Below are 22,733 nucleotides of genomic sequence, written 5' to 3'. Positions count from 1 at the left end.
TAGAGATTTTAATATTATGTAATCATGGAAGTAGATTAAAAGCTTGTGTGAGTCTGTTGCTTTTATATGTCTTTTATAAAAGAAAAAGGACTTTTAAGCTTGGTGTTTCTAGGAATGAATTGTCACATTTAAATGAGTTTCGTAAAAATTGACATATTCCAAATATAGATTCCTTTGAAAAATGTCATGGTTGAATACAGGGTAGTAATTAATTGCCTTACTTTGAGTTAGAGTTGGGTTTTTTTTTGGGGGGGGGAGTTCTTTTCACATAGACCATTTTAATTGTTTAGAATCAAAATTCTTTGACCTGGATGGCTAGAAGATGCAGCCTAGTTATAGTTTTAATGATGTTATTAGAGTCTTTTCCTTCTATGTAAAAAAAAAAAAAACTTCTTTTCTCTCTCTTATTGGTACCATATTTGCAGGATTTTATACATGTGAATAGTTTTTTCTTTTAGTAGTTTTCTGTGTGCACATGAACCCCGGGGCCTCTCATTAGCCTGACCTGTAAATAGTTTGACTCCTTCATTTCTCTCTGTTTATATTGGCAGAATTTGTCTGTACATTATTTGTGGTTATACAAGTGTTGGTTGGAAATATTGAATTTGACTACACACATATACATGATAAGTGTATATTGAAGTGAGTAGTTCTTTCTCTAATCAAGTATAAGCACCCAGTCTAGTTTAAAATGGAGATAGTGGGGAGGGGCTGTAAAAATACAACTTGGACAGGAAGTGAGGTAAGTGGGTTTCTCTTTGACGTGGATTTGGTTTTCATCTTGATCAATTTGCATCTCCTCTCCACTCCCTTAGATTTATACATTTTTGTATATCCCCCCTCCCCCGCCCAAGTTCAAGTGGAGACTTCTCAAGTAAGGAAAAGACAGAATGAAATGCTGAATAAACGGGCTGCTGGGCATCACCAAAGAGAAACTGTTGTAGGGAGGAAGAAGAAAGAACAGTTTGGTAAACTCTTCAGTTTGCAGTTGACTAAAATACAGAACTTACGTGGGCATCTGAAAATAGGATAAAGAGTGATAGAGTATAACTGATGTGAACCATTAGATCTTTCTGATAGGAAAGAGTGCTATTAAGTCTCCATCATTTTTTTAGTTCTTTCTCTTTGGCTTTTTTCTTTTCTTTTTTATTTTTTCAATGCATAGTTTTCCTTATTCTCTGCAGTACTACTGTTCACTAAAAAGAAAAATAAATGACTTATATAATAATGTCATTCTGCATAAGAGTAAGAAATACTCTATATGGCATACTCTTTTCAGTGATTTTCCCTTAGTATTGGTAGTGTATTTTTATTGATATCATAGCTTTGAGACTCACTTATGATCATTTACAAGTACTGTCCATTTCAGAGGAAAACAAAGCAGACATATGCAAAAGAACCTGATGTTGGGGTTCATAATGTAAAGGGCAGAACTGGTCCACACAAAGACTAGTCTCTAGTCTTTTAACCTAGATGCATGAACTAGGCAGGGCAGGGTATCCAGCTCCTGTGTTTCCTACCTACATATACCATTGTAGATATAGGAAGCTGAAATTAACCATTAGAATCCCTTGAATAGTAAGAGAAAGAAAATCTAATCATACTGGACTAAACTAGAAGGTCCTGCCTCCCTTTTCTAAATTGCTCTTTGTTGAGTTATTTTGATTGGGAGGAAGAGGGTTTAGTTAGACCTTAGAGCAGTGATTCTCAGTCTGTGGGTTGTGACCCCTTTGTAGGTAAAATGCCACTCACAGGAGTCACCTAAGAGCATTGGAAAGCACAGATACTACATTATGATTCATAACAGTAGCAAAATTATGTTATGAAATAGCAATGAAAATACTTGTTATGGTTGGTGTCACCACAGCATGAGGAGCTGTATTAAAGGGTCACAGCATTAGAAGGTTGAGGACCACTGCTACTCATACTAAGTTGCTTGTCATTACCTGGAGGTATTGAGGCTTTATATACTTCAATGTTGTACAGTAATATTCTGTTACTACATGACAGGGCACAAAGCATCTCTTACCTAGTTCTGAAAGCTGGGGAAAACAAGAAGAATTGATTTCTGTTAGGTGGGCCTCATTTGGGTTGATTAAATTTAAATTAGAGTAGATTTTTAATGTATAGCCATCAGATAATTTTTATTTTGCCTAAGAGATATTAGAGTTGGGAGCTAGTCCCGATTTTAATAAAATGTGGAAAGAAACTTCTTATTTGACTTGTTAAAGAACCACTACAATTACAATGACTTTTGAATATATACTTTGTAAAGAAAAAGGAAGCATTTGATAATGGAGATAACTAGAGACAACAGAGTTAAATTTCAGTAAGGAATAAAGTGGTTTTAAATCCTGAAACTTGGTGGCTATTGTGAAGTATAATATGTGAGATGTAATTTTCCAGTCTGAATTTCTGTTATTTAGTTGGGAGGTAGATAAAGACTTGAGGCTTTTATTAAAATTTATACTGGCAACGACATCCCATAATTTTATTATGTGTATGGGTGTTTTGCCCGCAACTACGTCTATACCGTGTGTGTAGTGTTTGTGGAGATCAGAAAAGGACATTGGATTCTTTTGGAGTTACAGATGGTTGTGAGCTGCAGTGTTGGTGCTGGGAATTTCAGTCCTCTGGTGCTGGGAATTTCAGTCCTCTGGAAGAGTAGGGCTGGAGAGATGGCTCAACACTTAAGAACACTGCCTGCTCTTCCAAAAGTCTTGAATTCACTTCTGAGCAATGACATGGTGGCTCACAGCCATCTATAATGAGATCTGGTGCCCTCTTGAGGAAGCGACCTGGTCAGTCATCCTCATCAACTTAGACCATGAAACCCAATATGGACACATTCAACAGAACCACCATCATGTATGGACTGCCATGCCTCAGCATTGCCAGAGCATAAATTTCATTCATTTATTTTTCCTCTGGAAGAGCAGTCATTGTTTTTAACTACTGAGCCATCTCTGCGGCTCCCATAATTTTTTTTTAACAAAATCAGTAGTTCTACTGAATTTTATTTTTATTTATTTTTAATATTTATTTATTTTTTTATGTATACAATATTCTTTCTGTGTGTATGCCTGAAGGCCAGAAGAGGGCACCAGACCTCATTACAGATGGTTGTGAGCCACCATGTGGTTGCCAGGAATTGAAATCAGGACCTTTGGAAGAGCAGGGAATGCTCTTAACTACTGATCCATCTCTCCAGCCCCTCCACTGAGTTTTATAAAAGTGTAGCCATTAATGTCTTATATATGAAAGTAATGCCTTAAACCTTGTAACAGGGTTCTTTCGTAGAAATAGAGAAGGAACAAAATCAGTAAGTTGCCATTACACTGTACTGCACGTTCATATTTAGTATTTATATCACATTGGAGAGAGTTAGAAGCTATGCTCTAAAAATTTGAAACTTTATTTTGGAAATATTATAAAAATACATGGTAAATATATGGAAACCTAGTAGGTTTACTAGGAAGAAAGGACTAAAGCTAGACCTTTCCCTCTGTCCCCAGCACATGTTTTACAAAGATACTTGTTCTGCCTTTCTGTGTGAGGATCTCCTTATGAGAGTTGGAAAAGCTGGAAATACGGAACTGTCTTAAGAGACTGTGTCTTTTCAGGAAGCAGTTTTAGAGTGGAAATGAATAATCACCATTTAGAGGTGATGTAGGGCTGGCTGTGGTGGTTCATCCCTGTAATCCACAAGTTAGTAGATAGGTCAGACTGGAGGCCACCCTGATTTACAAACAGAGAGCTGTGAGGGACAGCACGTCTTTAATCTCAGCACTCCAGAGGCAGGGGTAGATGGAGCTCTGAGTTTGATGCCAGCCTGGTCTACAAAGCAAATTCCAGGACAGCTGGGGCTACACAGAGAAACCCTGTCTCTAAAGGCCAAAACAAACAAACACATTAAAAAAGAAACAAAAACAGCAAAAACTAACAAATAGGGACAGGAAAGATAGCTCAACAGTTAAGATCACCAGCTGTTCTTCTAGAGGGCCTGAGTTTGATTTCCAGTGTCCATGTTGTGATTCACAGCCTTTTGTAACTCTACCTCCAGAGGGATCCAGTACCCTCTTCTGCCCTCTTTGGGCACTCTATGCATGTGGTACACAGACATACTTGCAGGCTCACACATATAAAACTTAAAAAATTGTTTAATAAAGAGAAAACAATAAGTGTTGGAAAGATGGTTTTGGGGTTAAGAACAATTGCTGTCCTTGTAGAGGACCTTGTATCAGTTCCCAGCACCTACATGGTGGCTTACAGCCATCTTGCCACTCCAGCTTTAGGGGATGATGCCCTCTGCTGGTCAACTTGGTGATTTGCTTTATCTATTTAAGCCTGTTCTTTCTTAGGAAATTAGTTATCTTACAGACTCATAGTCAGAGATAGAAGAAGTATGAATTTATTTAGCTATTTACTGGGTGTCCTGTATATGTGCGGAAAATACATAGTTTAAGATGTGGCAAGGAAGAAATAAATTACTTACTCATTTTGTAGGCCTTTTGGGTTCCAGCCTTGGCTGATCACAAAGCATGTAGCATGAACCAGTGGGCTGCTTATCAAGAACGAGCAGGTCTGCTGATTTTCTAAGTCTTCCTTAGTGGTTCCATCTGACATTTTTTTCTTACTGTTTCCACATATGACTCCATTTTTTTCAGAATTTTGCGTGTAACGCTCTCTTCTAAATAAAGCAGTGTTTTTGTTTTGGTTTTTTTGTTTGTTTGTTTTGGGTTTTTTGGGGGGGGTGTTTGTTTTGTTTTGTTTTGTTTTTTTGCTTTTCGAGACAGAGTTTCTCTATAGCTTTGGAGCCTGTCCTAGAACTAGTTCTTTGAGATAAGATCGTGCTCTGTTACCCAGGCTGGGCTCTAATTTGTAATTCTTTTACTTCTGCATACAGAATGCTGGGTTTACCACTACACCTGGCTGTTGTTTTTGATTTTGCCTTAGTCACCAGGAAGATCGAGTTTCAGACTGCGGTTGTCTGTTGTACCAGGAGAATTGAGAGAAGCAACCAACCCCAGGGCTTATGAGCACTACTCTGTATCCATTTGTTAAGGCTGTGACAACTGGTTATTGAGTGGCAGCTTTTAGAGTGGTTTGTTGTATGTTGTCATATTCCGCCTCCCCCACCTCCCCATTGCTTAACCAGATTTTGCCTCTGTGAAAAAAGACAGGTAATGATTAGCTACCCTGCAGACACATCGACACTGAGAAACAGCTTGGTACAGAACAGTTGTTCATCTTACTTCTCTCTTAAATACCTATTCAAGTTTTCCTGTCAGCACCTGCAGATTTCAGGGGAAAATCAGAAACAAAAGAGACATTTGTTTTTTTACAGTATACACAATTTTAATAACAAAACTTTCCTGTACACTGTATTATGGTTTTCCCAACCCGATTCCTTGTATGATAGTATTTTCTTCCTATCCCCCAACATCCCCCCCCCCCCGTGGCTCTTAAAAGTAATTGAACAAATATATTTGGACTGTACTTTGAGTTTCCAGTCTCAGTGTTCATAGATTCCATGTAGCATACTGATTTTAAAAACTCAAGGGAAGAAAAGGTTAGTTGAAGGAGTTGGAGACGTTTCCAGATGTCTACAATAGTAGAATAAGAAAGCATCTGTGGTCATTTTCTGGTTTTTCAAGCGCTGTGAGTTTGCTCCAGGTTAGCTAAAGAAGTACTTATTATCTATAGGTGGCCCATGTTGTCTTTAAAAAAAAAAATCTTTTCTGGTTCAAGCACTTTATGAGAAGCTATGAAAAATTTGTTCCAAACACACTTGAAATAGTGCTGCCCCTGAATTGCTGCATTAGGAAAATTATCATGTAAGCTTGTTGTTAAAATATTCTTTAAAAGTACCTATTAGAGAGAGAGAGAGAGAGAGAGAGAGAGAGAGAGAGAGAGAGAGAGAGAATTTATAGCCCCATTCCCCTACACAGCTATGTGTGGGAAGTGTGACTCAAGAAAATAATAAGACTATTTCATATTTTAGAATTCAGACCAGTGCTACATAGAGCTGGCTTTTATTGGGAAGATGGGGTCTAGCTTTAGTGACTAGCATTGTAATAAGCAGATGGACTTTAATAATTAGTGAGTAGAATTAGGAAGTTCAGTCAATTCCATTCATTGAATTGGTACAGAAATTAACTTAGACTCATTAAGAAATTATATGTGATAATACAATTATTTGGCTTAAAAATTAGTGTCTGCTTTTTGATGCTGGCAGTACGTATTATGAGTTTTAAATGGATTTTCAGACTTACCAGCTCACTTTCTTTTCAGAAAGGTAAGCTCAAATTTCCTGTAGGCTACAGAAATGAGTCACCGTAGTTGCAAACTAGTTCTTAGTTCCTAGGTAGATATTTCATTTTTCTGATTCGTGATGATCATTTTACACTAACTCTTAAAATTGAGGAGAGGGAAAGGTGTGTTGTTAATGCTTAAGAGAATAAAACCCCACCCGAAAACCCTCACATTTTTGACTTAGGAACTATGAATGGTTTTACTGTGAGGCAGTTCTTCTCTGGCCAGTTTGTAGCACAGATACTGCAGTACAAATTCTTGTTAACTAAATGGAACCCTGCTTTCTGAGGCAATTAGAAATGGCAATTTGTGCTTTAAGTAAGAAAGGAAAATACCTGGTTGGCATTACCATTACCAAAACCATGGAAGGAAAAACAAACAAATGAACAGTGTGTGCCTCCCCTCCCCCACCATAGTGTGCCTCGGCGGCTTTGGCATTGCTCTCAGGTGCTGAATGGTTTGCTCTGCTGCATATACTTCATTAACTATGTCCTTTAGGGTCAGTTGGAGTTCCTAGTTATATTGCTTATTTTTTAACTCACAGTTTGAATTGATTTTGGTTATCATTTAAAATGAGGAAAAAACACTTATCCTTTAGGGCCAATGGAGTCTTGTATGCTCAAAGCTGTTGCTGTGAACAAGCTGCCTATCACCTGACAAATGGCAGTGGTCGCCATCATACAAGTTGGTAAATTCTTCCCCACCTCAGTGGGGAAGCAGTGTGCTGTGCTCTGTGCCGGAAAACCAGCATCTGTCTTGGCTCAGACAAGCCCAGCGTCTGGGTTATCAGGAGATGAAATGCTTGCCACTCAAGATCAACTGAATTGAACTGCTCTGTGGCTTTGCCAAACTAATCTACCCACCTTAAATACATAAAGAACACATATTTTCACTGTAACCTGAATATTGTCTGCTTTTTGCTAAGAGATTTGAAATGTGGGTGTTTTTTTCTGTGCTAAAAGAGGAAAATTGTGATTGAATCTAGGTCTGTAGTAACATTTCAATCTTGGGGAGGAAAAACGCTTTGAGTGAAGAATATAGTGATAAACATCCATGTTAAGGAAAGGATGCCTCCCTTTTTTATGTTAGTGCCTTTCTTTAAGAATTTATACATTTTTTCCCACATACGAATGCTTGTTTTTTTTTCCTGAAATCAAATTGGTGCTTTAATTTCAATATTCTCCTATATGTGGAGCCTTCTTTGTAGAAAAATTCTACATGAATTGGTATCTTGAGTCTAAATCCTCAGTATGCCATCACTTGCTTTAAAGAAGTCATAATTGAACACTTGTGATTCTTTCCTTCATGAAAAAAATGTGGCATCGTTGTCATTTGTTATTATGACGAGAGCATCTGTATTTACACCAAAGAGCCTACTTCTGTATCATACAGGTCCCTGAGCATCGCTTATTTGGTGCAAATTGTACAATAATGTTTGCTGCTTCATAGCTTCCACTAACCTGAGAGTCGGGCTTCTGCCTTCACTTACTGTTGTATGGCTGCAGGGCCTGTATCAAGAGTTCTGCCTTAGGACTTGCCTCGGAAATAGGTTAGTTCTGTCTCAAAAGGAGCTGACAATATAAATGTGTATCTTTATTAAAGGTCAAACTTTAACATCATATTTTGAAATTAATTTTTCATTGTTTCTTTATAATGTAACAAGAATCAGCGTTAGGCATCTTTAGTACCCAATTATTTTTAATTTGGGTCTTTGAGGTTTAAAGATCAGAAAAAGACAGAAGGAAGAAGCTTAAACAGTTTGTCAAGGCATCTTTTAATCATGAGAGTTGCTGTCTTTTCAAACTGAATGGAGTATATCAGGATTGTTAAGTTGACTCAGTTTTTCTCTTTCCAAACTGCAGGTTTTTACATAAGTTTAGGATTTAGTAAGTTAATTAGTAAAATGATAATTTAATACTAGTTTAAAATAATAGTCTAAATGCCACAAAAATCAGCATGTCCATTATAAGTCAAACTAGAGTTGTATAAGAAGTCAGTGTAATTATTTAGTATTGATTTATTATAATGAGACCTTTTAAAATAATTGCTTGGATTTGTTGTTGAAAATTAAAGAGTCACCCGGTTTTATTAGAGTTATGTAAAAGGTGCTGGTTTCATGATGTAACTTAGATAATGTCTATTAAACCAGGCCAAACTCTGAAAGAATAATGTTTAATATTTACCAGTCTTAAACACACATGTAAGTCTACTTCTCATACTGGCAGTAAATTATAGTTTGAGTAAATACCACTTTATCTTACAAGAGAACTTTTGCTGTCTCCTTTTAAGCAGGTAGCCAGTGTGGTCCGTGGGATGGAGCATAATAATCAAACAGGTTTTCATCCCTATCTATTTTTGTTTAGTAGCTTCTTTCGGAACTGTTTTCAGTAGAAAAAAAATAACATATGGAGGAGACCTTAGTGTAAATGTTTACATACAATAGTATATAATTACATACATGAAATGTTTTATATTGAATTAAGCATTTAGATTTTCCAACAAGAGTGCAAATTAATATGAGCATTGCTTCATTTAACACTTAAAATAGGTTTTCATTAAAAAAATTAAAAATACTTCAACACTTCAAAAACTCAAGTCTCCACTTGATTTGGAAAATTAGGCTTAATGTCACAATTGGTAAAAATTAGATATGTATTTAGCCCCTACAATGTAAAATAGGTTACTTATCTGATGTGATTTTTGATGCTGAGTAGATATTATACTTCACATTCTTTGTATGGCAGCTGCTGACACTTGCACTGTCCATAACCATTAATGATGATGAAAGGTCCTTCATGGGTGGGTTCATACTCATTATACGGTCCTTGGTCTGACATGTTTGACATATGGAGTCGTGTTTGGGATCGGAGCTGCCTGTGGTTCTGAATCATTGAGCACTGTCTAATTCTTCTTAAAGTGGGAGGGCAGCACTTCCTGGAAATGAACACTATAAAAATAATAAAAAAGAAAGAAAACAATAAAGCCATTGTTCCCGTAATTACTCGCTGAGTGAAGATGGCATTGTCTGGTTCGGAAAAGTGTTCCTCTGTAGTAACTGCTATGCCTGCAGTAGTTGGAATTTCTTTGTCTCCTACATGGTAACTTGATGAGCTGATTCTTTTTGTATATTCAGTGGTTGGATCTCTGTAAGTTGTAGCCATGGCAGTGACAGTGGTTGATAAATTCCAGCAGAGCTGAAACCCGTGGACTGCATCTAGAATATCCTCTCCCTGGGTGTGGTCAGGGCTGTGGCATAGGATGGAATGCTCCCACCGACCTTGGAAACTGCCCAGCCAGGAGGCAAGAGCACACACTCGGGGGCTGCATTCCCACAGATTGCCAGAGAGGCCAACGGTTGTGAGGGATCTCAGGGAGTTTAAGATTTTGGAATCGAGACTGTTTAACTTGTTGTTATCCAGGAGGAGTATTTTAAGATTAGGCATGGTTTCAAATACCATTAAGTCGATGGCTTTGATTTCATTTCCAGTTAGGTCTAGCTTTTCTAAAGTGCTCCAGGTCCATTCCATCCCACACGTCAAGTTGCTGATTTTGTTCCATTGTAAGAAGAGTGTGTGCAGACTGCTTAGCCGGAGGAAATGAGCAAAATTAATCTTTGTCAGCTGGTTGTGCTCTAGGTGAAGCTCTCTCAGTTTGATTAATCCTGCAAATCCATTGCGAGCCAAACTTCGCAAACGGTTTGTGCTCAAATCCAGAAACTCTAGACTACGACAGTCCCAGAACAGGCGTACTGGGATAGTCCGCAGGGAGTTGGAACGCAAATGCAAGGTCTGCAGCTTCCGAAGGCCATAGAAGAGCTCAGGATGCAGAGATGACAGCTGATTAAAAGACAGGTCCAAATTTTGCAGGTTAATCAGTTGGGTGAAAGTTGTGTTTGGCAAGTAAAATATTTTGTTGGAACTTAAGATTAACTCCTTAAGTTTATATAGTCCTTGGAAAGCATCTTCTTTTACAGTTGAAATTTGATTGTGATCTAAGTGGAGCCAGGTGAGTTGACTGAAGCTGGCAAATTGATCTCTTTCAAGCGCTGTGATGTGATTGTGCCTCAGGGACAGGCCCAGAGAACCCTTGTCTGTGGCGTTTGGCACTGAATGGAAGCCCTGAGAGTCGCAGTAGAATAGCAGCTTCTCACAGCGGCATTTGGGTGGACACGCCATACCCAGGGCAGGCAGCATTTTTAAAACCACACTCATTGCATATATTGCTGCCAGCATAGGGGCCCCTAATGGCCACTTGAAATGTAAGCCTGCAGAATATAATTTAAGGAAAACAAGAAGATAGGATATGTTTCAGCAGAACACAGGGGCTGTTGAAAACAACAACAATGTAACATCATAATGAAAGATTTCACTGCATGGAACATTTTTCTTTTACTGCAGAAAAATTAACCTCGTATACTGAAACACAAAACTTAAACCATGTATAAAAGAGATTAAAACATGTTCCTTTCCTTAGTGTTATATGCCTTTACATAAATTTTAAAATCCGAAAACAAGTGATTTGCATCATAAAATGGGAATTCACCGGCTTAGTTTATAAAAGCGTGAATCCTCTTTGATTGTAAAAGAAATGCCATAAAAATGCATGGACTTACCCATTCTTCTGAGCACATTGGAGGCTGCATTCAGTCGAGGTTGTCAGACTCAACGCAGTGAGTCTGTAAAAGGCTCTAACATGCAGGAGCCTTTGACCGGTTTCCTGTTTTCTGTGTCCCAGGATTTCCAAGTAAAATTCAAATCTGCCAGGGTGAATTGGTTTTTCCTTAGGATATTCCTCTAGATAGCATCGGTTTCATTTTCTGTGGTGCTCTGATCCCCTAAATCAGCTTTGATTATCAGTTAATAATTTCCTCCTCCTCTGATTACTGCTGATCATCGGAGCTTCAGGCTTTCCTTACCGCAGCTGTTAGTTCTGTCGGTCTTAACTTGTTGATGGCAGATGGGCGGCTTGTCGCGGAGAAGAGCTTCTGGAGCAGCATGAGTGCATTTACTGAAAAGCTTTTCCGAGAAACGGCACAAGAATGGATTTGCTTATGTGCTGCGACCACACAGAACTGTATATAGGCTGACGTCACCGGGTGACGTGTCTTTTGTTTGGGTTTTCCAGAAGCTTTACTGTTAAAAAGCACTGTGCTTTGTAACAGTGTCAGGGTCGTTACAAGACCCCCTGTTTACAATAAATTGAGAAAGAAGAACTCCCGACTTAAGAATTTGGTATTCCTTCAGTGTAGGAAGCAACAATGAGGTTGTAATAAATGCTGCATTCAAGAAGACCATCTGAACAGTGAGTTGGACTAGCAGAGTGATGATTTCTAATGTGTGTGAGAGCTAGTGTTAGACTGCTGATTCTGCATAGAGATCATCTAAATGGGCACGATTGATTTATGAAGTGTGGATTTAATGCCAGCCTATGCAAGGTACGCCTCTGCTCTGGTAGTTTGCAAAGCTGTTCAATTGCCTTGTTGTCATGCTTGGTAAAAAGCGAAGTATGACTGTGTTGCTAAACTAAGTGGGCTTAGTTTTATTGTCATTAAGAACTTAACATTATAAAGCCAGAAAAAAGAGGGTAGCTTCCAAAAGAAATCGTTTTGGCTTTTTTCCTCCATTCAGAATTTCAAGGGAATAATTCTTTTCTGTGTATTATATAACAGTACTTTATTACCACACTGATTGGAAAACAGTGCTGAGTTGATCTTTGAATGTCCTACCAGAAGAGAGGAGCAGATTGACACCATCATTTTTATACAAGTGACCCAGATGTTAGCAATTTCGAACAAGTTTTGTACTGGGCCTGGATTCTGACACAGTCTGCAGAATTTCTGCTTCAACATCTCACCTGTTTCTTAACTGAAAGCCACAGTTGCTACTGAGATTGGGGTGTTGTAACACCAAAATTTTGAATCTCATAGCAGCTCTTGTTGAATTCCCCTTATGAATATGAAAGGGCGTTTATATTGGAATAGGATTTTGTTGGTTGTTTTTTGCTTGATAACTCTAGCTTTTTCTGTTAGATAACTTTTCAGACATGAATGTTTATGGTTCGTGTTATATAAATGCATAAGATGTGTCTAGCATGAATCAGGGACATGTTGCAGGCCAGACTAAAGGATTGCCATTTACTTATCTTGTCATGCTGATGTGGCTATATGAACTTAGTTTTCCCCATACCATTACTACTTATCCTTAGTGAGTCCTGTTTCAAACTTGAGAGTAGAAATCTCAAAAGTATGATGCTGTCCATGAAATAAGCATACGACTGGCCTGTGGTCTTCTGAGGATTGCATTCCATTGGTGAATTCTAAGAAGTCATTATGTAAAGAGGAGAATTTTCCTACTGGAGTAGGGCTACTGTGGTAATGACTAGAATCCTCTTTCTCATCCTTGGGGTCATGTGTAAAGGTTTTATGGAAACTCTAGTAATGCAAATATAAAATTTTAAGCTTTTCTACAAGTGACCCCAATGTGGGTTTAGAAGTGTAAGACTTTGTGAAGGTAGCGAAGGCCTAGACAGCATGAGAGAGAAGGTGGCAGCAGTACTTTGAGGGGTCAGTAAAGTTTTCATGGCACATCTGACACTGGTAAAGGAACAGGTGTGTAGACACTGTCAGATGGGATGCCCTGCAGTTCTACTGGCCAAGCTGAAGTTACTCACATTCTCAGGAATGAGCTTGCATCACAATTATGTATACCACTGTGATGTTGACTCTTCACTGGTGTTGATCCTTCCTCTACTCTAGTGTTTAATAATCTTGGTCTTTGTGTAAATGAGATTGAAGTGTTATTACTTGTTGATATTTCTGTAGATACATTTTAATCAGATCCTACTGAGTCTGAGAGCCTAGGTTTCAGAAACACTGTTCACCAGGAGCTTGGCCCTAAAAGTTGTAAGGCACCATTATTAGTTGAAAGGAAGCCTTATGATGTTGTTAGTGTCTTCCTGAAGTCAGCCACATTCTGATGAAAAATAACCTTTCTAGTGCAGAAGCTGTTTAATTCTTACTAACTGCCTTAGTTGTTTGGGTCGGAAAAACATGTGAGTTAGTTGGATTAGGTCAGCCATGCTTAGGAATGAGTTGTATGTAAAAACTGAAGGGAATGTGTTCCCTTCCTCTTAAACTCTTAGAGCATTTAGTTCCTTTCTGATTTTTAGTCTGTTTGACCCCTGTTAATGTATTAGTAAGTGAAACTATTCAAATTATACCACTGCCTATTGATGTACCTAGTGAACTGAAACTTTTCAAATTATATTGTCTCTGCTGTTCTGTCAACTTTTGAGAGAGCGTGGTTGCTCAGATGTGCAGTAGAAAGTCATGCTTTTTTTTTCTTACTCATCTATTTTTTGGGTTTTGAAGGCTAAAGCTGTAGCCAAAAGACGGAGTATTTACCTTAAAATTGGTGTGTGTGGCAGGTGGTGGCAGCACACGCCTTTAATCCCAGCTCTCAGGATGCAGAAGTAGGTGGATTTCTGTGAGTTTGAGGCCAGCCAGGGCTACACAGGGAGACACACTGTCTCAAAAAATAAACAAGCAAAAAACATACACACATATACATACATACACACACGTATATGTACACACAGGTTTCATTGATAGATTCATTCATATTTCCTCCCTGAGTCTCAATCTTTAAATTTTAAAACAGTGTTCTGCCTCTGTGTGTGTGTGTGTGTGTGTGTGTGTGTGTGTGAGAGAGAGAGAGAGAGAGAGAGAGAGAGAGAGAGAGAGAGAGAGAATGAGGATGAATCCAAGCATGTTTTGTTCCTGAAAGGTCAGAAGAGGGTATCAGATCCCCTGAAACTGGAGTTATAGGTGGTTATCCACTGCCATGTAGGTTCTTGGAACCAAATTTAGGTCCTCTGCAAAGAACTAGTGAACTACAAAGCCATCTGTCCATCTCCATAGTCCTTTCTGAACTAGTCTTTCTTCTTGACATTTAAAACTTTATTCCACATACAGATGCTTTTGACTTTGAAGTGGCAGTATCACTTCTGGAAGATGGTGTTTATGTACATACCACTGCTGACTTCTTTAGGTGTTAGCATCAGGGCAGAGGAGGCAGAAATTAACCCAACACTCCCTATACAATAGTTTTAAGGAAATTCAGCAAGTGGTGGTTATAGTTACTTGCTTGCATTCTTCTATGTGAGAGTTTGTGATTAGAGAGTTACTTTCCAACTTGGAGTGACATACAGACATGTAGGTGAAATTTTTATTCTTTCATGGTAGACAATGAGCTTTACACACACATACCTGTTTAATTGTGCCTATGTTAGGGTTTCCGTTGCTGTAAAGACTGAGAGAGGAAGTCCTATAGGCTGCGGGAGCACTATGAAGGGATAGGGAACTTGGAACTTAGAGTTGAGGTTGACCAGTGGAAGTTTCCAGAAGGAGATGGCTCTTATCCCAAGGAAAGATAGAAATCAGAATATGGTAGGTGAGAGAGAACATGACAAATTTGGAGAATCAGAACAGATACAGATAGCTGATAGTATGGAGCATGGCTAGGTGATCTTAGTTGGCAAAGTAATGGAAATGGCGGACTCCTCCAGGGGTTGTATGTATAATACAAAGGTGAAAACTTCTGGCAGAAAAGACCATTATAGATTCTTTACCTTGGAACGTTTCCCCTGCCAACAGAGGGATGTTTGTGGTTAGGTTGGGTAAATTTTTATAGATTTGTTTTGAAATTTAGAGGCCAAACTTTGCCTTGAGGTGCCACCAACAACGTCAAAACCTTTGCTTTTGCCTTTGTGGCTGTTAAATTTTTTATCCCTTTCATATTAAGAATGGAGTTGATATCTGCTGGGTGGTGGTGATGCACATCTTTAATCCCAGCACTTGGGAGGTGAGTTCGAGAGCTAGTTCCAGGAAAACTAGGGCTACACAGAGACACCCTGTCTCGAAAAACTGGGATTGGGGGGGTGGAGTAGAGAAGTATGTAACTTTTTCCTTTATACAGTTTCCCTTTATACTATGACATGGTGTTTTGTCATTAGGAATACCTGTCATAACACTCCATGATACTGCATATTGTCAAATTAGGTATTGCTCTGAATTATTATTGTTGTTGCTATTATTAATTATTGTGAGGCTGGGTCTCATTATATACCTTTAAATGTCCTGAAACGCACTATGTAGACCAGACTGGCCTGGAATTCACAGAAAACTGCCTGCCTACTGAGTACTAAGATTAAAGGCATGTACCACCATGCCCAGCCTGCTCTGAATGATTTTAGATTCTAAGTCCTCTGTGGAAAGAATTGTGGTTAGTCCTGCCTATTTTAAGTGTATGGAGTAGGCATGGGGGTTTGTCTACATAAATAGTAGTTTGTTCCATAGGAGGAAGGTCTAGCAACTTCTCTGTTTGATGGGATGAGAATTCCTAATTCCAGAATTGTACTGTTAGAGACTGACCCAGCTAGAAACCTTTGCCTCTCTTCACCTCAGCTGGTATTTGCTTCCTGAAGGAAAGCTTTATCATGAAATAGTCCTTAACTGTTTTCTGAGGTAACCCTTTGCCACTGCTAAACAGATACCCATATCAAAATGAAGCAAACACCCAATGTCTCCATGCAGTGGGACACAGTTTCCCAGTTAGCTGAGAGCTCAAGATTGCTTCCTTTAGTTTCTTTGTTCTGATTAAAGGTACACAAGTTAAACATCCTTAATCTGAAAACTTTAAGTTCTGAAATACTCTGGTGCCTGGCATTTTTGAATAAGGGATAGTCATTTGTGCTTCCTGATTGCTTTTCCCTTGTATTTATGTTTGAATTACTTTATTTTATAGATAGCAATTCACAGCAGCTTTAATTTTAAAATAACAAATTCAATTTTATAAAGCAGTAAGCATTTTTTTTGAGTTTTTAGTTTTATGTGTATAAGCATTTTCTGTGTATATGTGTGTGTGTACCCAGTGCCCACTGAGGTTAGTTAGAGAGTGTCTGATCCTCTGAAAGTACACAAATGGTTATGATCCACTATGTGGATTCTAGGAGCTGAACCTGAGTTCTTTGCAAGAGCAGCAGGTACTCTTCTTAACTCCTTATCTCTCTTAATTTCGATAAGCTATTTTATCAAGCTTACGTGTTCAGGTTGTGAGTGGTGTAGGTGCATGTGTGTTACATTTTAGAGGATGACCGGAACCCTAAACTTGCTCTTTGTACTGAAACCAATGGACTAAAGGCCAACAAACATGTTGATCTAAGCGCTCTGTCCAGCACATTCTAGAATGGTCAGTAACTGCATCTGAACTAACTGACCCTTTTTGTTTTGTTTTGTTTGAATTTTTGCGATAGGGTTTCGTTGTGTAGTTCTGGCTGTCCTGAAACTTATTCTTATCTCCCAAGTGCTGAGATCAGAAGTGTGCCTGGCCTGACAGACCTTTCTTCACTGAGGCATTTTGTTCCTACAGTGGGGGGGGGGGGAGGAAAGAGGGAGAGAAATTGATTTTTAGGGTAGTTTAGCAAAGGCAGAATGAAAGGATTCATGGTGTGTGGTGGCATTGTGTCTTAAAGCGGATGTTCCTGTGTCTGTGTAACTTCCTCAAAGTCATGGGTGTTTTGCCTGCATATTTATGTGTACCTCATGAATATGTGAGAAACTAGAATTACAGACAGTTGTGAGCCACCATGTAGGTGCTGGGATTTGAACCTGGGTCTTTTAGAGGAACAGCAACCGCTCTTTTAACTATTGAGCCATTTCTCCAAACCCTCATCTTATGTTTTGGAGATTGGGAAATGGCCCAAGTAAATTGCTTGCTGTGTATGCGCAAGGCCCTTAACCTCAGTTTGATTCCCAGAGTTCATATAAAAAGCCAGCTGTGGTGGTACACTTTATTATCTTAAAACTGAGGAGATAAAGACAGAAAAATTGCTGAAGTTTGCAGAACTAAATCTAACCAGCCTAGCTAAGTCAGTGATGAGTTCCAGATTCAGTCAGAGAACCTGTCTCAAAAACCACAATGTTGCAGGCTGAAGAGACGGCTAAGCTGTTAAGAGCACTTGCTGCTCTTGCAGAGGATCCTGGTTAGTTTTCAGCTCCCATATGACGTTGAAAGCCATCTGTATAACTCCAGTTCTAGAAGATCTGATGCCCTCTTCTGGTTTCTGTGGGCAGCCATGGTGCCCAGATATATATGCGCATGTATGTATATGCATACACACATGTGTATATGTATATATGTATGTACATATATGCATCAGACAAAACACCCTACATTTAACAAATAAAACAATTAAAAAAATTTAAAGCCCATTCTCTCTCTCTCTCTCTCTCTCTCTCTCTCTCTCTCTCTCTCTCTCTCTCTCTCTCTCTCTCTCTCTCGTTTTTCGAGACAGAGTTTCTCTGTGGCTTTGGAACCTGTCCTGGAACAAGCTCTGTAGACCAGGCTGGTCTCGAACTCACAGAGATCCGCCTGCCTCTGCCTCCCGAGTGCTGGGATTAAAGGCGTGCGCCACCATTGCCCGACTTTTTACTTTCTTTTTTATTTCAGTTGTTTCTCTTTTATTTCAGTGTTGCTTCAACACTAAATATTTATAGACTTTCATTAAGGTTTCTTGATGTATACTCACGTGAGCATCTGTTTATTTAGGCTGGACGTAAAGAAAGAAGTGATGCACTCAACTCTGCAATAGATAAAATGACCAAGAAGACAAGGGACTTGCGTAGGCAGGTAAGCCTTTTTTCCCCCTAGTGTTAATTTTATTTCAGAAGTTCTCAGCTTTAGTTTTGATTAAAATTCTAATATATTTTTAATTAAGGGAAAGGGTAAGTCTTCTGAAAAGTGACTTTTCTGTTGTATTGCTAATAAGCTTTTTTTTTTAATGTCTAAAAAAAATCTCAGAGGGATGTTGACTGTGCTGTTCCTTCTGGGGTGGACTGAATAAGCCAGGTCCAGTGCGAAAAGGATGCATGGGCAGGAAAACCAATTACAGATGGCTTGGGACCTGGGAAAATAACCTCAGAAGATTTTGTTGTGTTGACTTCCATACGCTAGATTCCAGTTTCTCACGTGCCCACCATGCTGTTTCTGTGCTGTCAGTTTGTTCCCACTGGTGGAAATGTCCTTTTAGCTCAAGTACAGTAATGTTGGAGATACTAAATTTTCCATGTTAGTAAATTTAAAAATCTGTTCCTTTAATGATATATAATCTCATTAATATTTTGAAATTAAATTTTGTGTTAAAGTTTTAGAAGAAGTTAGAGTTGAGTTTATAAATATGTAGTATAATGTAGTAAGACAAGTTATGGTGAGAATTTGAACAGTTCTCAGGAATTAGTAAAGACATTTTATTGTCCATATCAGATATAAAACAAAACTAAAAATTGATATGCCTTTGGTGAACCAAGTGTCAGCAATAATTAGAAAGATAACATTTAAAATTTATAGTCCATAACGCTATAGTATAGATAAACCAGGCAGTGCTCTTTTTCCTTTTTTTAATTTAATTTTAACTAATTACATATATTCCAAAGCTATATACTAGTTCAATCCAGAGCATTGCTATAATCCCATTTAGTTTTGTAAGTTCCAAGGAAAGAAAGAGGTACTGTCTGGAAAACTGAAGTTCTGCTGCTGAAGTGCTGTGTGTGGTGTGAGCTGTGGGCTCTGAGGTCTTTTTTGCAGGCTGTCTTTCGTAGATGTATTATATCACAGTTTAACTTCTTAGTAGAAATAAAATCAAATTTATACAATTTATTACTAGCTTCGCAAAGCTGTCATGGACCACGTGTCAGATTCTTTCCTGGAGACCAACGTCCCTCTTTTAGTCCTGATTGAAGCTGCAAAGAATGGAAATGAGAAAGAAGTTAGGGAGTATGCTCAAGTTTTCCGTGAACATGCCAACAAATTGATTGAGGTAAGTGTGTTAGTGGTCTGAGTAACATAGGTAACTTAGTGAGTTACCAGTTTTAATCACATGATTGAATTAACTATAAGTTTTCAGGGGCTCACCTAATACACAACGTTTATAAACAGTTTTTCATTTATCACTGGGTCTCTATTGTGTTTGTCAGTTTACACTGATTCCATGGATAGCTTTTGTCCTAGAAGCTTTTAACGCTAGCACTTACTGGTAATGCAGCTAAAGTGAGACCGTGATCGTTAGACAGACAGTGGCAGCAGCTGTGATCTGGTGCTCTCTGAGAAGCAGCACCTGGGCAGGTTAACTAGTTCTCACTTTCTATGTCCTGGCTATAAAAAGAGGTTACTAATGATACTATGTTCTGAGGACCAAAAGAATGATAGATATGCTAGGTGTTTCACCTTACACTCAAGGTGGATGTGACTCTGTCCCGTTTTAAGAGTAAACAAGCCCCAAATCAGCTACACTAGAAATGTGTGTGGAAATGATTGGTTTGTAAAATAATTAGAAAAGGTGAATTACTACTTAATTTCAAGACAAGTTTCTTCATTTGTTAAATAAATTTATATTAATTAATTATTAGTATAGTGTAGAAATGAGACGCACACAAAGCATAGCATTAGTACAGAAACTAATAATTGATAAATATTCCATAGACCCACTGGTAAGTGATCATTATTTAAAAGCAGGATGTAAAATGTGATTTATAGTGGCACAAACCAAGTTAACACTACAAAAATACTCCAAAGAGCTGGGCCGTGGTGGCGCACGCCTTTAATCCCAGCACTTGGGAGGCAGAGACAGGCGGATTTCTTGGGTTTGTGGCCTGCCTGGTATACACAGCAAATTTCAGGTTAGCTAGGGCCACACAGAGAAACCCTGTCATTAATCAATAATCACATTAAACACCTTACTAATTTTACACCTCATTTTCTTTGACTATTGACTTAAGTGTTTTTGAAGAAAATTATGTACAGAATGCATAGGTCAGCCTGTTATTCAAGTTAATGGTTCTGACATTTGGAGCTAAAATTGGAGAGTTGCATTTGTGTCTCCATTACGCATAATCTGGCTCACAGCAGTCACGTGACAGTATGAGACGTAATTTCCAAGTGGACAGAAATTGTGTTCCGGAAACTGGTCTCTTATAGGTAGCCTACTTATTACAAAGTTCCTTTGAGTGGTATGCATCAAGGCCTGGAGTATTAGTGTCTGAAGAGAGGGCAGCTCTTCTCTGTACCCGAATGGAAGGCCCTTTATTCTTCCAGTTCCATCATCCTCAGGCTCTCCCACCAGCAAAGCATAATTGATATTTAAAGAACACATATGGTATACAGCACTGTGTACTTTCCATAATTCTTTTTGCATGGAAAATGAGGCTTGAAGAATTGGGAAATAGTAACTGGGCTGGGCATAGTGGTGTAGGCCTTTAATCCCAGCACTCGGGGGCAGAGAAGGCAGATCTCTGAGCTCGAGGCCAGCCTGGTCTACAGAGTGAGTTTCAGAACACCTGTCAGTACAACCCTTTGTTGAAAAAACAAAACATGGTTGCAGAGAGAGGGAGAATATGAATCCATCACAGACTGGACTGGAGAGTCTTTGGGAACTTTTTTCCAGACTTAAACATTTCATTTCATTCTGAACATAGTCTTCAGAGATGTGATGTTCCTCAGCACAGCTCAGTTCTAACCCTTCTCTCACCTCTTTCCCACTGCATGCCATTCCCCCATTACCTTCTCTTACATCTTACCTGTCTGTTTAAATGACACAGGATTTTCATTACTTGAGGCATAACCCCAGGCTATGTAGTGCCATTCTGCAAACAGTTATTATTATATTTATGATAATTGAGACAGTAAGATATATAATTACTATGTCCATGAAAAGGAAATTAATTTTTAAAGAGTTAGAAGCCTTAAATTCCTAACTCAAGGCAGAACTTTTTTTTCTATGACAAGACTTCTCCTCCCCCTACAACCTTTGTATTATAATGACATACCTTGAGCTAATCAGAGACTTGTTTTTTAGCAAAGGTAAAATGCTTCAGTGTGTTTTATTAATCCCTTGATTTGATTTCTTTTCATTAGTTGCCTTCCAGCTTAACTAAATGTCTACAGGCCAACTTTGATGTAAAGGCCTGCTTCCCCTTGTTGGTTCAACAGAATTAAGAACAGTGTGTAAAATATATACATGATTGGTTATATATTTATATAATTAGAAAGGAGAAGGTCGGCTAACCACTAAGGATATTTGCAGGTGTGTTTTGAAAGAGTGATCTTTCTGAAATGCTGCAAAAGAGTTCTGACACTAACTGCCATGAATTAGTGTAAACCTACAGGGAAGGGTCCTAGGCCCCAGCGAGATCAGGCTCCAAGATATTAGTTAGCACTCTGACCAGCTTGCCTCAAATCCTAGGCATTTTCATAGCTTATTCTGGCTTGACAATTGACTAGAACAACATGTACATATAACATTTTATTTGAAAGATAAAACTTTTACTAGTCAGGACCAGCCAAATTAAGAGACACATAGGTTGGAGCTTGGGAAAAATTTTTGTTCCCCAAATGGATGGAATTGGGCCATTCCACCCTCCTATAACAGTGGTAGATATACCAACCTAATAGCTCCTGTGAGTTTCTATAGCCAGTATTTTGTTCAAGTTTCATTATGTGTGCCTGGTTGTTGGATCTCAGTCTGACTCTCACTTTTCTCCAGGCCAAGCTGGCCTCAAAAGTTCCAATTATTTAATCAGATGGTTGGTTCCCTATCCCACGTCACCTTATTAGCACAAACTATCAGTTCTGGTGTGGGTAACTGAGATACTACTTTTAAAGTTGAAGAATGTTTGTATTTTCTGGTGAATCAAAAATAAAACCAGACCAATTACATAATGCACAGTACTATGTACTTGAGTGTACTGTGAAGGTGTGTCACATACATGCTTTTTAGTAGGTATCCTGAGTACACAGTCTGCCTAGTCTACTCCGTGTACATACAGGAAGAGGTTAAGGCTGCTGAGTTTGTTTCCCCGTAGGTTCATTTTACGATCCTCACCTATTCTCTCACTATTTCTCTTACCTGGTATGATTGGCTTTGAGCTTTGCTTTTCTTTGGAGTTTCTGCCTTTAACAGTCAGATTTACTCTTCTCTTCAGGGATCAAGTGGATTATTTGGTGTTTACTTCTTATAAAATCATAGGTTTTTATTTGGCCGTATAAATCCCTTTCTGTGTAGTATCATGTATGCTGTATGCTGAGCACTTTAGAGGCAGAGTCTAGGAATTCAAGGTCAGCCTGTTCTGTGTAGTGAGTTCCAGGCTATTTTGGGGGTACATAGTGAGACTCTGTGTTATCCGTGCTTTTCCCCTTCACCCCCCCCCCCCCCCCCCCCAAATCATGTAGACCTTCTGGGACTCCTTCAGCCTTTCAGCAGAGAAAACTCACTGTCGTCAAAGATAGTATATGCTACTTGTGGAGTTTCCTCTCTGCCTGTTACAAGAGAGAAGCTGTCATCCACTCTACCCCGTCCATGTTCCTGCT

At 38.7% G+C, this 22,733-nt stretch overlaps 2 protein-coding genes across 3 annotated transcripts in view; one reads left to right on the top strand and one right to left on the bottom strand.

The window, feature by feature from the left end:
• The window catches only part of Ctnna1 (catenin alpha 1), a 125,962-nt gene that overhangs the window by 74,220 nt on the left and 29,009 nt on the right, over positions 1-22,733 (top strand). For both annotated transcript variants that reach the window (XM_075968974.1, XM_075968973.1), the window contains exons 8-9: positions 17,922-18,002; positions 19,036-19,188. In XM_075968974.1, coding sequence (XP_075825089.1) covers positions 17,922-18,002; positions 19,036-19,188 — 234 coding nt within the window. The remainder of the gene's footprint in view (positions 1-17,921; positions 18,003-19,035; positions 19,189-22,733) is intronic.
• Positions 8,472-11,705, bottom strand: Lrrtm2 (leucine rich repeat transmembrane neuronal 2). Its single transcript, XM_075968975.1, has 2 exons — positions 10,928-11,705; positions 8,472-10,579 (listed from the first exon to the last, which is right to left on the bottom strand). Exons 1-2 carry the CDS (start codon positions 10,929-10,931, stop codon positions 9,033-9,035), a joined length of 1,551 nt encoding a protein of 516 aa, XP_075825090.1. The 5' UTR covers positions 10,932-11,705; the 3' UTR covers positions 8,472-9,032.

The sequence above is a fragment of the Microtus pennsylvanicus genome, chromosome 4, assembly GCF_037038515.1.
Source record: "Microtus pennsylvanicus isolate mMicPen1 chromosome 4, mMicPen1.hap1, whole genome shotgun sequence".
Taxonomy (NCBI): Eukaryota; Metazoa; Chordata; class Mammalia; order Rodentia; family Cricetidae; genus Microtus; species Microtus pennsylvanicus.
The sequence above is the reverse complement of the archived record's forward strand: the minus strand, read 5'-3'. Positions and strand labels throughout refer to the sequence as shown.